Genomic DNA, 18,869 nt, shown 5'->3' with positions numbered 1-18,869 from the left:
AAAGCAAGAATGTAAGTTTAGATGCCGGCCCATTTTTGGTGAACAACATGGGTTGTTCTTGCGGATTGGTGGATAAATTCACCCACCAAAAAACATGTGCTGTCCAGGTGTCTGAACCAAAAATTGGTTGGCTCCTTAGCTTAGATGTCTTCTTTTCAAATAAAGATAGCAAGAGAACAAAGAAAAATTGATAAAAGGAGTAGAATTTTCTTAAAATTGCATGCTCTATCTGAATCACGAAAGAAACATTTTGGGTTCAGTGACCCTTTAAGGCATCCTGCAATACTCTTTTTAGCCACTGATGCAGAGAGCCACTCTGTGGCCCTATCTGCATCGGCCATTGATGGTGACAATCATTAGTGGGTGAGAGCCATAGCAGGGAGGCGGGTGGGCGGCCCATCAATGATAATATCCATATCCTGTCACACTGAAGTGCGCGCGTGAGGGGGCGGAGACGCGCGGGGGTGGGGGTTTGGGCGTACGCATCACATTTACATTAATAACTCTAAAAATGTATGGGAAGGAGGGTAGGGTATTGAGAGGGGGCAGCTACACTACAGAAAATTTTTATCTATACAAAAAAACACTTTTTTTAGCAAACTGGATGCTGGCAGACAGCTGCTAGTACACAAGATGGCGGCAAATAGGTAGTGGGCGGAGGGTTAGAGAGCTGTATGGGGGGGGGAATCAGGGAGGTTGGGGGCTAAGGGGAGATCCAACACTGCAGAATCAATATATAAAACTTTTTTTTTTTTTTTTAAAAGCTTTTTATTTTAGTACTGGCAGCCATTATGCCAGTACTTAAGATGGTGGTGACAATTGTGAAGTGTGTGGGGGGGGGGGGGGAGAGCTGTTTGAGGTGGGTCAGGGAGGGATCAGTGGGTGGAATGTGTTAGGTGGGAGACTGATCTCTACACTAAAGCTAACGATTTTTTTATTTGATCACATTTGGTGGTGAAATGGTGGCATGAAATATACCAAAATGGGCCTAGATCAATACTTTGTGTTGTCTACTAAAAAAAAATATATACATGTGAAGGGTTATTCAGGGATTCCTGGCAGATATCAGTGTTACAATGCAACTATGACTAATTTTGAAAAAAACTAATGGTTTGGAAATAGCAAAGTGCTACTTGTACTTATTGCCCTATAACTTGCAAAAAAAAAAAAAGCAAAGAACATGTAAACACTCTGTATTTCTAAACTCGGGACAAAATTTAGAAACTATTTAGCATGGGTGTTTTTTTGGTGGTTGTAGATGTGTAACAGATTTTTGGGGGCAAAGTTAGAAAAAGTGTTTTTCCATTTTTTCATCATATTTTATAAAAAAAAAAAATTATAGTAACTTATATGATATGATGAAAATAATGGTATCTTTAGAAAGTCCGTTTAATGGCGCTAAAAATGGTATATAATATGTGTGGGTACAGTAAATGAGTAAGAGGAAAATTACAGCTAAACACAAACACGCAGAAATGTAAAAATAGCCCTGGTCCTTAAGGGTAAAAAATTTGAAAAATGGTCTGGTCACTAAGGGGTTAAAGGGACATTAAACCCATTTTTTTTCTTTCATGATTCAGATAGAGAATACAATTTAACACAACATTCTAATTTACTTCTGTTATCTAATTTGCTTCATTATTTTGATATCTTGTGTTGAAGAAATAGCAATGCACATGGGTGAGCCAATCCCACTAGGCATCCATGTGCAACCACCAATTATCACCTACTAAGCCTATCTAGATATGCTTTTCAGCAAAGGATTTCAAGAGAATGAAGCACATTAGATAATAGAAGTAAAATTAGAAAGTTGTTTAAAATTGCACGCTCTTTTTACACATAGCATAGATTCATGGAAACCGAACAGTATGATGTTACCAGCATATTTCTATGAATGTCTCCTTGGGCACTTTTGTTATAAGTCCCCCATTGCTGCTATAGAGGATTCTCTAAGGTCTATATTACATAAGTTTAATTATTTGACTTTAATATAAAAAAAAAAAAAAAAAAAAAACACGATTAAAGAAAATATCTTTTAAATGTATTATAAGATGCTGATCTAGAAAATATCATTTTCTTACCTTTTAAACTTATCTTTTCTATCCTTCACATCATCTGCCTCATTGTGGGTGAAAAGGTCAGCAATTCGTGTTAGGAGATTTGCATTGATGCAGTTCATGTTGCAAGGTGTGGCGACAATGGCACTCATGTTCTTGTGGCAGTAAATTATACATTCTTCTACCTGTGGAAACAAAGAGAGTTTATATTATAATCTTTACCAACGTGTTGTCTTTATTTAAAGTGACATGAATACAGACAGCAGTGACGTTTCGGGTCAACCTGACCCATAATCAATTAGAACATGATTAAGGGTCAGGATGACCCGAAACGTCGCTGCTGTCTGTATTCATGCCACTTTAAATAAAGACAACACTTTGGTGAAGATTTGGTGCTGATGTCCCTCTTTGGTTTGTTTCTAATATATATGAGAGGAGCTGCAGGACCCTCTGACGTGCGTGCACCTAATGAGAAAATTGACTGAGTTAACCTATTTGTGCTGGACCCTCTGTTGTGTAATATATATATATTATGTTGCAATTACAAATGTTTAGGCATTCTCATAATTATTTCTTTTGTTTGTATTGGTATGACACAAAAAAGTGGAGAGAGAAAAAAAAAAGCCAAATCTGACACATTCCATGCAAAACTCCAAAAATGGAGTGGACACAATTATTGCCAAGTTTGTGATGCTTCTGTAATTTGTAGTTAAACTCATCTGTATCAATTAACAGGTGCTGACAATATATAAAACACACCGGCAACCAGTTAAAATGGTGAAAAATTGACTCAACCTTTCTGTTGTGTGTCGTCGTGTGTCTTTGTGTGCCACACTGAGCATGGAGAAGAGAAAGAGCAGCAAAAAATTGTCTGTGGATTTGAGAACAAATAAAAAAAGCATGGACAATCTCAAGGTTTCTCTTACTCTTACACGCTTTCTCACACTCTCTAACACACACTCACACGCTCTCTCTCTCACCCTCTCTCCCTAACAAGTGAATTCTTGAGAACACAAAGAAATTGTTAATAAGATAGCTTATTCAAAGCTAGAAAAACCAGACTAGGCAAACATGGGTATAGTAATACTTTTATCAAAAAAGCTACAAAAAGAGCCATAAACACATTTAATAGGCAGTAGTGGTAAGCTACAGAATAACAAAAAATCTAAAGGATTTACTAAGCCCAAGTCATCATGTGAAAAAGAGGAAAAACAACAAATAAGACCTCTTGTGGCTCTTATCCATGTGGATCGTGTTTAGCCTGTAAACATATGGAAAAAAACCATATCCATTTGTGACAGATTTGGGAAAATACATAATATTCCCACATACATTAGCTGTAATACAACAGGTGTCATTTATGTAGTAAGATGCAATTGTCCCAAGGTATATGTAGGAATGAAGACACGTAAATTGTGTACCAGACTACAGGAGCATATATACGTAATATTAAAAATTAAGCAAAAGACCTTGAAAAAGGTAAAACAATTACGTCAGTAGCCTACCATTTCTACGGGTACCATTCTGCCAATGTGGATGAACTACAATGTTGGGAATCGGGATATACAGAAAGTCAGCTTGGGTATAAGAGGTGGCGACATGGAGACAATATTACTCCAAAATTAAAGCAGATGTATATACTTATTAAATTCAGTCCAACCAAATGGGTTGAATGAACATAATTACTTCTCTTATTTATAAAAACTCTAGTTTCAATTGGAAATATGACATTACAGAACAGTACGTCAATTGCAATAAGGAAGAACAATATGATGTATAATGAGAAGAAGAAATGATAAGCCTTATAGGTTCAACTCCATTACTATACATACTGGGTATAAAAACTAAAATGAATTCCTATGACGGTAAAAATATTTAAACTGAATAGATAAAAATAACAATCATAAGGAAAATACCTGTCCATATTTGTATAAAGTTACTTGTCTATAACTAACAAGAGTTATAGTAATAATTCCTAAGATCTGGTATAATCTTTAAATTTAATTCCACTTTTTAGACATTTAACTACAAGGCAGAAAATACACTTACCATTTAACTTATAGGCTATTACAAACTGCCAGAATATAAGAAAGGAGATTTTAATACAAGCACTATTATATTTTTAGTATAATAAGCACTTTCCTTTAAAAATTGGGTAACATCACAATCACCTGAAGTCACTAAATTACTAGAATGAATTCAAAGTAATTATTACTATTAAGTCACTTACAGTCTGGAGTCATGAGACAATCTATATTTCAAACATGTTCACAGAACTGTAACAATGTTCACAAATATTAATCATTATTATTATCTATCAAATCACACTTTTATTATGATGTTGGTAAACACAAGTTAAACAATACACTGTTTCTCAAACCTTTTCTTATTCTTCACTCCAATTATGTGTATTAATGGCAATTTATTGATATAGGTATATCTTGAATTGTGTTCAGTTATGGTAATTATATAATTATAGGGACTTACCAGAACAACACACTAGCCGTGCAGTTATAGTAACAGCAGTAGGGATAAGATATATATATATATATATATATATATATACATACACACACACACATACACACACAGTATATATAAAATATAATATTAATTACTTCAATGTAACATATACAGACAATTGGAAACAAGAGAGTGGTAGCATAAGTTACTACGTGGGTTATGATTTGCTATTGAAAGAAAGAATCCTAATGATCCAATGATCTGACACATCACAAGAGATAGGAGGAGTCAGAAATCATATAAATACCCGCTAAAGCGGCGCCACCGCACTCTTTGAAAAAGCTGGTCGCGGCAAAACATATCAAGGGACGGTGGGGAGTACTAATGGGCTCTCCAAGTGTTTTTAAATAGCAAGCAACCGCTAGGCTTAAGATTTGAATTAGTAATAACTACGTACCGTTAGCACTACTTCAAACTATAGAGTATATTTTGCTCATCATAATTGATTTGAACAATGGTGTAGCAAATAACTTATACTTTCACTAATATAGTGAATTTATTTCTGTGCCTGATTTAACTTGGTAATTACAGATACCGAGGTACAAATAGGTTATGACCATACTTAAAGTGAATGTCAATTTTGATGCTTAAGTGCCCGGTTTTTAAAAATTTGATTAAAAACAGGGGCACTTTAATTCATCAAAATTTACATTTCACTCCTGTTGTGAAAAAAAACAACTTACCTTTTAATCTTCACAGCAGTTCCAGCTTCCTCCACCCGTCACAAAGCCTCTTCCTGGGTCTAAAATGAGGAATCCGGCTTCCTCCAATCACAGTGTTGAATCAGACACTGATTCCCCCGGGGGGGGAAGCCGTGATTGGAGGATGACCTATCCATCCTTTTTGACATCAGAAATGGCTTGCAATGACCGGAGGAAGCTGGAGCTGCTGTGAAGATTAAAAGGTAAGTTTTTTTTCACAACAGGAGTGAAATGTAAATTTTGATGAATTAAAGTGCCCCTGTTTTTAATCGAATTTTTAAAAACCGGGCACTTTAGCATCAAAATTGACATTCACTTTAATATGAATATTCAAATTGCTGCTTAAGGCTACGGTGTATGTATTAATCAACCTATATTTATCACTGACCTATATCAATCACACACATGATTTAGAATGAGCAAATCACTGATATAAGTTGAATCATCGAGCACGGCATTGTATTGTCTTTTGATAGCGAACATTAACAGCAATACAAGTCAAAAATAACTTTAGACTTTAAATTTGATAGCTGTGTTAAACTGTAAGTCAAATACTGACAATACTTTACTCATTACTGACGGATAAAATCCATCCTTTGATTTATAATAAGTAAATCACTGGCTATTATGGTGTCCCTTATAAACGGCAGTGTGTTACTCCTTGCAAGCTAATATTAGCAGTAATGTGAGCCAATTTGAATATAGCTAGAAAGAGCATGGATTACAATCTACATCCATCCTAGGCCTGTCCAAAAGGAATAATCCTTTTCCACCCTCCCCTTGTCCAAATACTTTCAATTAAAGTGAATATAAATTTTGATGCTAAAGTGCCCGGTTTTTAAAAATTCGATTAAAAACAGGGGAACTTTAATTCATCAAAACTTACATTTCACTCGTGTTGTGAAAAAACACTTACCTCCGGTCGTCGCAAGCCATTTCTGATGTCAGAAATGATGGATAGGTCATCCTCCAATCACGGCTTCCCCCCGGGGGAATCAGTGTCCGATTCAATGCCGTGATTGGAGGAAGTCAGATTCCTCATTTTAGACCCAGGAAGAGGCTTTGCTATGGGTGGAGGAAGCTGGAGCTGCTGTCAAGATTAAAAAGATAAGATTTTTTTCACAACAGGAGTGAAATGTAAATTATGATGAATTAAAGTGCCCCTGGTTTTAATCAAATTTTTAAAAAACGGGCACTTTAGCATCAAAATTTACATTCACTTTAATGTTCCAGCTTAGTTGCTTTATGGTTTTAATTTTTCTATTGTTTTAATTGACACAATAAAAGTTACATTTTAACCTATCTCCATTTTTGTAACATTGTTTGAGTTTAAGCCTTTAGAGAAATTGAGTGCTAATATACGTACATTGAGATCAGTCTTGTACTGATAACCCAGTTCATATTTGAATCAGTACATAGCACTTGGAACCTATTACTATATTACAAAAATATATTTTGAATTTGTAAATATATAAGTATATAAGGGTATTTCCATACCTATTAAAGCTGTAGTGCCATTAGTTGTTTCTTTTTCACAATGCTTGAGCATTACATACACCTTTGGTATGAGTTTAATTCATTTGAAGCTTGCTATTAAGACCAACTTTCAATTACATAATTACATTCAAAATGCCAAAGATCACAGAATTTGGCAGACATAAAATCATAGTATTGGATAAGCAAAGGCCACTCTCAAATGGAAATCGGCAAACAAACTGGATACTCAAGATGTGGTATGCAAGCCATTTTAAAATTTAAAGAATCAGGAGATGTCAAGGTCAAAAAAGCACTGGAAGACCAAGAAAACTTTCAAAATCTAAAGAGTTTTTTTATTTAAGAGACCACAAGTCCAGCAAGACCTGGATCAGCACCTGGCAGCTTCATCGGGATGCCAAGTTGACCCTTCTACAGTCTGAAGAAGCTTGATCAGGAATGTTCTTTGTAGAAGGGTAACAGCCAACCCACTTTTTCAAAAGGGGAACAGGGTAAAAAGGCTAAGATATGCTAAAGCTCACAAAGATTGTAAAGAAGATCAGTGGAAAATAGTATTATGGAGTGATGAATCCAAGTTTGAAATTTTAGGGTCCATTGTCCACAATATGTGGGAAGAAGTGTTGGAGAGAAATGGAAGAATGAGTACTTGCAGCCTTCAGTGAAACATGGTAGAGGGTCTGTCTTCGTTTGGGGTTGCATTTCTTCCAGTGGTGTTGACGATATTGTCCGAATTAAAGGGATCATGAATGCTGAAAAGTACAGACAGGTTTTGATTCATCATGCCATTCCTTATGGAAAGTGCCTGTTTGGGAGTGGTTTTATTTTTCAGCATGAAAATTATCCCAAGCACACTGCTGATGCTGTTAAATCATACTTGGCAAGAAAAACAGCTGATAAAACACTGACAGTCATGGACTGGCCTCCACAGAGTCCAGACCTGAATATTATAGAGGCAGTACGGGATCACCTGGACAGAGAATGAAATAAAAGACAACCTAAATCTAAAGAAGAACTCTGGGAAGTGCTGAAAGAAGCCTGGTATAATATACCAGAAGATTACTTATGAAAACTTCCGGACAGTCTACCCAAAAGATGTGCTTAGTGCGAAGGGAGGTCACACTTTTGCCTGAAGAAGCCATTTTGTTCTGAAATTTTTTTAATTTTTTTTTTGTAGATATTTCCTATATTTTCTGTTTGTATCCTAATAAAGAAACAAAAAATAAATAAGGATAGTCATTAAAATTTTGCTAAAACAACAAATCTAATGGTGGCCTAAGACTTTTGCACAGGTGTGTGTGTGTGTATATATATATATATATATATATATATATATATATATATATATATATATATATATATATATATATATATATATATATATATATATATATATATATATATATATATATATATATATATATATATATAATCTCAAACCACTGCACTCCCTTTCTGTGCAAATCCGCAGGTGCAGGCGCTCAGTCCATAGAAATAGACACACTGTATAGTATAGGTGTGATATTTCGGAGTATTACCTCCTTCCTGAGATGTCTGAGGAGGAAGGTAATACTCCGAAACGTCACACCTTGTGGGATTAAAAGATATCCTTTCCCTTATTGCCCTTCACTGGAAATCCCCCATCACCCCATCCCTAGAAAATTGGCTAAAAAAGACAGATGAGATGCTTTCCTGTGAAGAATATGGATACTATAAGAGAAATAAGTCTGCATTCTATGCAGACCTGAGGTTCTACTGGGACACCATAACACATCCACATACATAGTATATAACGATTGCACCCAATTGTGGCTATAAAAGGTCTCTTCCTCGCCCTACCTCCCCTCCCTCCCTTCCCTCTCTTTTTCTCCCTCTTTTTCCTGCTCTCTTCTTTTTAGTTTCTTTTCTTTCTCTTTTTCCTTTTTTTTTGGAGTTTAAGTTCAACATTGTTTACTTGAATCTGAATTTGTTTGATAACGATCACCCACTATGAGCTACTAAGAGGCACTGCTGCAACAATCCCCTGGGGTAAGCTAGATAGACCTAGGACTGCTTCAAGTTTCTGGATCCCCTAGGGATTACGAACTCATACACTGCAGCATACTAGTTTTTCTCAAACTTTAAGTTCTGATGTTAGACACTTGATCCAAGATGTGAATGCCTCGTTTATATATATTTTTTTATAACCTGTATGGGCATGCTCCATTGTTTATGTTGAATTGTCACTATCTTTCTTGTAAACCAATAAAAAGTTATTAAAAAAAAAAAAAAAAAAAAAAAAGATATCCTTTATTTAAATACCGGTGAGTGCCTGCTTCTTTTTGTTTTGTATGCTTTGCCTGCTGCAGCACCCCGGTCAAAGATTTGTGAGTGCCATACTCTGCCTGGAATTTATATATATATATTTGTGAAAAAACATTGGATATATATAGAAATATGTATTTATGAATAAATAGACCATATTCCTGTACGTGAAGAAGATTGAAATGTGAAATATTCATATTTTCATGTCTGGTTAGTGCACTTGAGAATATGCAATCGGGTTTGCGTGTGAGTAGGGTGTTTTTTTTCCACTTTTTTGCTCCATTGACTTCTAGGGGGGAATAATTTAATGCATTTGCATTATTCTAATTTCGTCTTGGGTTAGCGAGTGAGCGAATATAGTTTACTTTCAACTTGTAATATGAGTGCTACCTGAAGCGTGCCAACTTCTAGCAGAGTTAACGCTCAAGCAGGCTCTATATTTATTAACATAAACCTCAATAATAAAAAAAAAATCATGGGGTTGGTAAATAGATCAGATTCTATATGCTACCTTGTAATAAGCAGCTGAACAAGTGTAAAGCAGTATGAGTTATGTAGAAACATTAATTTTATGATTTAGTTTAAAAAGTGTGTTATTAGTAACTTAATTATCATTGAAATATGTGCACAGCATGTTGTACATCTCCTAAATAAACCATTAAGGAAAATGTCTCAAGATATTTCATACAGGTTCTGAGCTGTATTATGACATCATTGTCACAGTAAACAATCGCTCATTTCAATGTTACTACAATGACATCATAATGACTTCTCAATGAGTCCATTTTTACAGTAACACAATACACACTAGTTGATAATTTTGCTTCTTACTACTTGGAAGAAAGCAGCGTTTACTGTGGCTCAAGCCATAAACAGATATTTTGCTCAGCCCATTCACTGCACAGGATGTTTCAGAGATTTGCTTTGGTGTTTATCACCCTATATGTACTTCAGTGTCTGCTCCTTGTATCAGGTAAGTTAAGAAACATCACCACATGGGACCATAAGAGTTTATATATTTAACTTTAAGAACATCTAACAATACAAAGACTTGATATTTCTATCTGTTTAAAGTTTTTGATGTAACTGAAGTCAGAGCTTTTCCTCAGCAGCATAAACCTTAGCTTAGCAGGTCATACAGACTAACTTATGTACCCAAGCAGCCACGAGCACCACAAAGGTTATCACTGAATTCCGATTCTAGTTAGACTGGAGAGTTACCTGAAATATTCTTACACCCAATTTTCTCATGTAGAGAAATGTAAATACATTTTAAAAACAAATCTTGTGTGTGCTTAATTTAATTTTAAATTTTTCTATTATTCATAATTGGTAAAGGGCCAGACTACGAGTGGCACCTTAACAATCAGCATGATCGACAAGGGTTTACCACAGCTATTTGTGTGCATTAGGTTTCTTGCTTGTATTACAAGTTGAAAGTTAATGAGATTGCTTGAGTGCAATTGAAATTAACGTGTGTTGGGTTAGCGTGACCTCAGAGCTCTGGGTAAATGTTTCGCAAAACTAAAACACACCAAAAATATATTACAAAGTACAGTTGCACTCATAATAACACCATTTAAATTAATAAAAAAAAAAACATCTCAGGTGTTAGAAAAAAAAAAAGCATACAAAGGGCTTTAGCATTGAGATACATAGATATACATGTCTACATGTCTAATATGTATATATACTACATAGTATAATACATATTTGAAAACGAGAGAAATCTCAATGTATCCTTCCTGGTAAAATATTTTATAAATAAATAAAAAAAATATTATATATATATATATATACATACATATATACACACATATACATATATACACACATACACACATGGCTCAAAATTCAATTGCGCTTGAGCAAACGGGTTTACCTTAAACTTGTAATAAGTGCGTTACTATCGTATCGCTTACGTGCAACAGTTAGAGTGCCACTTGTAAGCTAGCCCTTTATGTGGATTTCATTACTTGTTTAATATTTAAGTAATTATCACATAACATTTAAATTTAAAAAGATGCTTAAGAGGGGAAGAGAAATCAACATATCAAATTCTCTAAAAAAAAAAAATATTCACATTTCAGTACAGTATATTCTGGGTTCTTCTGCCCATCTTCAGCTCTTAAACACATTTTAACAATTTAAATAGTATATTATAATTACTTAAATATTAAACCCAGAATGAAATCCATAGAAAAGCCACAGCAAGCATTCAAGCCTACTGGGATTTAGAATTTATTGACTGTCACAAGTAACCTTTTCTTGAATGCCAATTAATACATAGCAGGCTGTAGCTTAAACCATTTCACGGTTACACAAAGCTTTTCTGAACTAGAATTGTTTTTATCTAATATAACTGGCCATGTGAAACTAAACCACTTTAAAAGTGACATGATATTTATAGCCTCTGTACACAGCCACACACTGTGTGTGTATATATATATATATATATATATATATATATATATATATATATATATATATATATATATATATATATATCTATCATAATTTATGTAAGAACTTACCTGATAAATTAATTTCTTTCATAGTGGCAAGAGTGCATGAGCTAGTGATGTAAGGGATACATTCCTACCTGGAGGGGGCAAAGTTTCCTAAACCTCAAAATGCCTATAAATACACCTTCCACCTCACTCATACTTCAGTTTAACGTATAGCCAAGAAGTGAGGTGTAAAAATGGAGTAAAAAGCATACAAAAAGAAATAAAATAATGTGCTTTATACAAAAAATCATAAACACAAAAAAGGGTGGGTCTCATGGACTCTTGCCACTATGAAAGAAATGAATTTATCAGGTAAGTTCTTACATAAATTATGTTTTCTTTCATGTAAGTGGCAAGAGTCCATGAGCTAGTGACGTATGGGATATAATACCCAAGATGTTGAAGTCCACAAGTCACTAAAGATGGAGGGATAAAATAAAAACAGCTGGGGGGCGGAGCCAACGACCGGAGTAAGCAGATGTACATTGCTTGAGCTCCTGGGCCTCAATTCAGGAAAAAAGCTTATATTCTAATTAAAGATTGACATAAATATATATATGAGCTCCTATTAATCAGCCTGTCAGCAACGGATATGCTACCTAAGCCGATTTCTGCATCTATTTGGATATTTTACACTTTATACTGGTGGAAGGTGTGAGGGCCTACTATCTCTACTTCCGACTCTAGCAGTACCCTAAAGCTTCTTGTAACATGGAGAATAACATGCTTTTGCATACTCTACTGAAAAACTTAGAGCAGCAGATGGAAAGCTGTTTTGTGGATATTTCTATCACGCTACGATCGACTATGAGAGTTTCTCTGACAACTTACTAACTGGTGAGAGGCTTGAGGGCGCACAGACCGAGTTACTTCAAGATGGCGCAATTGCAGTGCCTTACCCTTCCCCTCAGCCGAGTATTTGCGCAGCAGATATGGGAGACATGGCGCTGGCATGTAGAGCTCCGTTTCTTCCCGACAACATTACAGCTTCAGCGCACACCTCTATAGTGTCAGACCGGCCTCTGGCTGAACTACGCAGTGAGAGCAGACACGAGGCACCTCAGATACAGATCAAGGGAAAGAGCCGGACAAACTACCTGAAAACCTTAACCCCTATCCTCATTGACAAGATGGATTGTAAGTTACCCAGTAGTTCTCCTTCAAGCCCGAAAATCCTGCCTATTAGAACACTGAGCACCGAGCTATTGCTAAAGATTCTTTTACAACAACAGTACATACCGCTGGACTTTTCAGACGCCTGGGTTTACATCCATAACGCACCCGATAACAGTCTCCTAGTCAGCACATGTGAAATGGTGTTATTTGCGCAGCTGCCTTATGAGATGCTGTTAATGCCGACCCAGATGGTAGATGCCCTGCACCTCACAGATCGTGCTAGCGGAGGCATGATACAGGCTTGTGCTCGCCTGCATGCAGATAAGGAACCCTCAGGAACTCTCAAACTCTTAAAAATCGGCTCCCACAGAATGGGCATTGGATAGACTCAGGATAATACCCTTCATATGTGGAAGATCTGTACTGCCCTATAGGACTTTTATAAGTATACCCTCATGGTTATGCACTTCTCCCTGGTCCAGGGCTTGTTAAGATCTCCTATCTACATAGAGACAATTCCTATAACTATTATTGCAGAGACACTTCTCCTTGATATGTTGCACTATACCAGTGCGAGCTGGAAAATTTGCGCTTAGACACTAAACCCTTCAAGTCATCTTATGTATGTGAAAATATAGAAAACAACATAATCACATAGGCATAGTAGTCTTCTTAAGTATATAATACTGAATGGTGTCCAACTTATAGATAATAGAGTATTACATCTTATCCTTTTGTCTCATGTGTGGTATCTGAGACAATATTACTATTTTATTACTAATTTAAAAATGTGAATACTCTATTTAATGATCCCCTTCTAGAACTAATAGGCACTTAGATAATTACCTGTTACATTACACATAAAAAAGATATAGGGTCTGTAAAACTATTGAGGCTGATATCTATGATTCCCTGTAGTTAGCCTACATTGCTAGCTTTTATTGACTTGTTCTATACAACTCAGGTAGTGTCTAGAAACCCTAGAAAATGTATTGAGCCTGAAGGACTGCTATCCTCTTACACTGTTTTATTGCATATTCTCACATTGGGACAAACTTCTGTTCCCCTTTACATGTAAGTTAATCTGTTTTGTGTTTTAAGTTTAGCTAACTTCTATCCCAGTGGTTTTCTCTGGCCATAAGCTATGTGTCTTGCTGTTCTGGAGTATGCCTATAGGTGGTACTTCACTCCCAAATTGCTGAGCACAAGACTCCATTTACTATGTATAATATCTAACTATACATCTAAGATATATCCAATTAGGCTCCCCTTGGTCTAAAAGTAATTATTCTATATTCCATTCTGCCTACATTTAAAAATTTATATTTTTAGCATAGATGTTTATAATAGCCCTTTAGATGCCCTTGGCACTTGATCTACATGCATATGCTCTTTTAAAGGCTACCCTTAGCTTTTGTTACAAATTACTACTCACTATGCTCTTTATATAAGTGATGTACTCATATGCATGTCTTAGTCGTGACCACGTCTTTGACAATCTAACTAGTTTATATGTTTATATTCAGGTTTATAGACACCCCGTGCTGAAGCAGAAATAACATGCTCATACATTTACTTATATTGTTTTTATACATTGTTATTTGTGCAAGGGGACTCCCTAGACTTGGTGGGACTGTCTGTATTTTTACTAATATATATACCTGCAATACCCACAAATACTTGAAGCTTTACAATACTGATCTTCTGCTAATGCCTTGCTATTACTAGGAAACTTTTCCCCTTCTTTCTCTCAGTCTGACCTACTATAACCTAATGAGGGCCCATAAATTTGAATACTTCAGACTGAGGTTTTGTTTGTTATAATGCTCTGCTATATGGGAGACTTTTCTTCCCTCACTAGCTCAGCAGAGAGTTTGGTTTAATATTAACCCACCCTGTTATTAGTTATATTTAGTATACCGGCTATATCACATTATTGAATATATGACTAAGCTGCTTACTACTTTAGATGTCTAGGTGTTAAACAATTTAGTTTAAATGTCCAATCGTTATAACCCTAACTACCCCCGTTGAGGAGTGTATAGGTTATACTATATACGTGATACGTTCATTTTTATGTCTTAGACTCCAAATGACCGGGTGTTTGACAATTTAGCTAGTTTATAAACAGGTCCAAAAACACTCTATGCTGAAGCAATGATAACATACTCATATGAGTGCTTTTAATTGTGGCATACATCGACGGAGTATTTATATATGACTCTCACAATCATACACTTATATATGGCTCCGCCCCCCCACCCCTTTTCCTATGCATATAGCGGTGCTTACCCGCTGAATATCCCCCTCCCCCCTATATATCACGGCCCAAGAGTGGCTGGTACTTATGTTAACCCTCCACAGGCTGATATTTTGGTTTTAGGTAATATTTCACTAGAATGTGGAGTTCATACGCTGATAATATAAAAAGAAGTTCTATTTTATCTCGCCTAAGATATTGTCTATCTTCATAACCAGATTTGAAATGTATTTTATTTTGCTGTATGTGCATATTGTTTTCCCAATTATGCCTTTGTATAGACAATGTATTATTCTCTCTGTTGTAACTTTTGCCTTAAGGCGAGTGTTTGTTTAGATGATATATGCTTAAACTTCAATAAAAAAAATTATTTTAAAAAAAAATAAAAACAGCTAATTCAGCTGAGAAATTAAATCCAAAAAAATAATTAAAGTTTTCTTAAAAATGTCAGAAAAACAGAATCAAACTGAGAAAACTGCCTGAGGAACCTTTCTACCAAAGGCTGCATCCGAAGAAGCAAACACATCAAAATGATAAAATTTATTAAAAGTATATAAAGAAGACCAAGTTGCTGCTTTGCAAATTTGATCAACTGAAGCTTCATTCTTAAAAGCCCAAGAAGTGGCAACTGATCTAGTAGAATGAGCTGTAATTCTCTGAGGCGGAGACTGCCCCGCCTCCAAATAAGCTTTTTGAATCAAAAGTTTAAACCAAGATGCCAAAGAAATGGCAGAGGCTTTCTGACATTTCCTAGAGCCAGAAAAAAATAACAAAGACTAGAAGACTTTCTGAAATCTTTAGTAGCCTCAACATAATATTTCAAAGCTCTTACCACATCCAAAGAATGTAAAGACCTTTCAAGAGTATTCTTAGGATTACGACATTAAGAAGGAACAACAATTTCCCTATTAATGTTGTTAGAATTCACAACTTTAGGCAAAAATGTAAATGAAGTCCTTTACGTTGATGGAAAATCAGATAAGGAGACTCACAAGAGAGAGCAAACAACTCAGAAACTCATCTAACAGAAAAGATAGCCAAAAGAAATAACACTTTCCAAAAAAGTAATTTAATATCCAAAGAATGCATAGGCTCAAAAAGGGAGGAGCATGCAAATTTTTCAAAACCAAGTTTTTCCAAACTCCAAGGAGGAGAAATGGATGTAAAAACAGGTTTAATACGAATCAAAGCCTGAACAAAACAGTGAATATCAGGAAGTTTAGCAATCTTTCTATGAAATAAGACAGAAAGAGCAGAAATGTGTCCTTTCAAAGTATTTGCAGACAAACCCTTATCCAAACCCTCCTGAAGAAACTGTAAAATCCTAGGGATTCTGAAAGAATGCCAAGAATAATTATGAGAGGAACACCAAGAAATATAGGTTTTCCAAACCCGATGATACATTTTCCTGGAAACAGACTTACAAGCCTGTATCATAGTGCTAATCACTGAGTCAGAAAAACCTCTATGACTAAGCACTAAGCGTTCAATTTCCATGCCATCAAATTTAGAGATTTTAGATCCTGATGGAAAAACGGCTCTTGAGACAGAAGGTCTGGCCTTAAAGGAAGTGGCCAAGGTTGGCAACTGGACATCTTGACAAGGTCTGCATACCAAAACCTGAGAGGCCAAGCTGGAGCTATCAGAAACACATAAGATTGTTCCATTATGATCTTGGATATCACCTTTGAAAGAAGAACCAAAGGCGGAAAAATGTAAGCAGGTTGGTAAAACCAAGGAACTGCTAGAGAATTTACCATCTCCACCTGAGGATCCTTGTACCTGGAAAGATATCTTGAAAGCTTCTTGTTCAGATGCGAGGCCATCAAATCTATTTCTGGGGGACCCCACATCTGTACCAATTGAAAAAACATCTGGATGGAGAGAACACTCTCCCGGATGTAAATCTGACGACTGAGATAATCCGGTTCCCAATTGTCTAGCCCTGGAATTTGAATTGCAGAAATTTGACAAGAGTTGGATTCCGCCCAAGAAAGTATCAGAGATACTTCGTTTATTGCTGAAGGACTGAGAGTCCCTCCTTGATGATTGACATATGCCACTGTAGTGATATTGTCGTTCTGGAATTGAATATAAAGTTTTCTCTTCAATAGAGGCCAAGCCTGAAGAGCTCTGAAAATAGCACGGAGTTCTAAAATATTGATTGGTAATCTTACGAATAAAGGAGGCCCCTTGAACAATAAGGTGATGGTTTAACCACCAAGACAGAGATTGCCGAATGTTGTGACTTAAGTATATCAACTGTGATATCGGAGTATAATCCCTGCACCATTGGTGCAACATGCAAAGCTGAAGAGGTCTCATATGAAAATGAGCAATGCTGCAATCATGAGACCTAAAACTTCCATGCACATAGCCACTGAAGGGAATGATAGAGACTGAAGGTTTAGACAAGCTAACACCAACTTCATTCGTCTCTTTTCTGTCAAAGAAAGAGTCATGGACACTAAATCGATCTGGAAACCTAAAAAGGTGACCTTTGTCTGAGGAATCAAGAAACTCTTTTGTAAATTGATCCTCCAACCATGTCTTTGAAGAAACGACACAAGTTGTTTCGTGTGAGATTTTGCTAAATGAAAAGATTGAGCTAGTACCAAGATATCGTCCAAATAAGGAAACACCGCAATACCCTGCTTTCTGATTACAGATAGAAGGGCACCAAGAACCTTTGAAAAGATTCTCGGAGCTGTCGCTAGACCAAATGGAAGAGCGACAAATTGGTAATGCTTGTCTAGAAAAAAGAATCTCAGAAAACGATAGTGGTCTGGGTGAATCGGAGTATGAAGATAAGCGTCCTGTAAGTCTATTGTGGACATGAAATGACCTTGCTGAACAAAAGGTAGAATAGTCCTTATAGTCACCATCTTGAAAGTTGGGACTCTTAGAAAATGAGTTTTCAGATCCAGAATTGGTCTGAAGGAATCTTCCTTCTTTGAAAAATGCACAGATTTGACTAAAAACCCAAACCCTGTTCCTGTTGAGGAACTGGAACAACCACCCCTGAAAGCTCTAGATGTAAAACAAATGTCAGAAAAGCCTGAGCATTCACAAGGTTTGTTGGAACATGGGAAAGAAAGAATCTTCCCATGGGAGGTCTTATTCTGAAACCTATTTGATACCCCTGAGAAACAATATCCTGAATCCACTGATTTTGGACAGAATCTGCCCAAATGTCTTGAAATAATTTTGGTCTGCCACCCACCAGTTGAACTGGATTGAGGGCTGCACCTTCATGCAGTCTTAGGGACTGTATTTGGTTTCTTATTAGGCTTGGACTTATTCCAATTTGTGGATGGTCTCCAATTGGAACCAAATGCCTTAGGGGAAGGAGTGTTTTTTTGTTCCTTAGACTGACTAAAGGAACAAAAACGATTGGGAGCTTTAAATTTACCCTTAGATTCCTTATCTTGGGGCAGAAAAATGTCCTTACCCCCAGTGATAGTGGAGATAATAGAATCCAATTGAGAACCAAATAAATTATTACCTTGAAAAGATAGTGATAGTAATCTAGATTTAGACACCATATCTGCATTCCATGATTTGAGCATTAAAGCTCTTCTAGATAGAATAGCTAAAGACATAGATTTAATATCAATCTTAATAATATCAAATATAGCATCACAAATGAAATGATTAGCATGTTGAAGTAAAACAACAATGTTAGACAAATCAGGATCCAATAGCTGCTCTGCTTAATTGTCCAACCAAAAAGTTGAAGCAGCAGCCACATCAGGTCTAAGAATATAGCCAGTATGTAAATATGCCTTCCTAAGATAAGATTCAATCTTCCTCCTATCTAAGGGATCTTTAAAAGAAGTACTATCTTCTATAGGAATAGTAGTATGCTTGGCAAGAGTAGAAATAGTGCCATCAACTTTAGGGACTT

General features: G+C 35.9%; 1 protein-coding gene across 1 annotated transcript in view; it reads right to left on the bottom strand.

The window, feature by feature from the left end:
* SANBR (SANT and BTB domain regulator of CSR) overlaps window positions 1-18,869 on the bottom strand; it is a 168,331-nt gene that overhangs the window by 97,569 nt on the left and 51,893 nt on the right. The window contains exon 8 of the mRNA XM_053712047.1: window positions 2,082-2,242. Within this exon, the coding sequence (XP_053568022.1) occupies window positions 2,082-2,242 (161 nt within the window). The remainder of the gene's footprint in view (window positions 1-2,081; window positions 2,243-18,869) is intronic.

The sequence above is a fragment of the Bombina bombina genome, chromosome 4 (genome assembly GCF_027579735.1).
Source record: "Bombina bombina isolate aBomBom1 chromosome 4, aBomBom1.pri, whole genome shotgun sequence".
NCBI lineage: Eukaryota > Metazoa > Chordata > Amphibia > Anura > Bombinatoridae > Bombina > Bombina bombina.
Note: the sequence above shows the minus strand (reverse complement) of the source record. Positions and strands in the feature narration are given on the sequence as shown.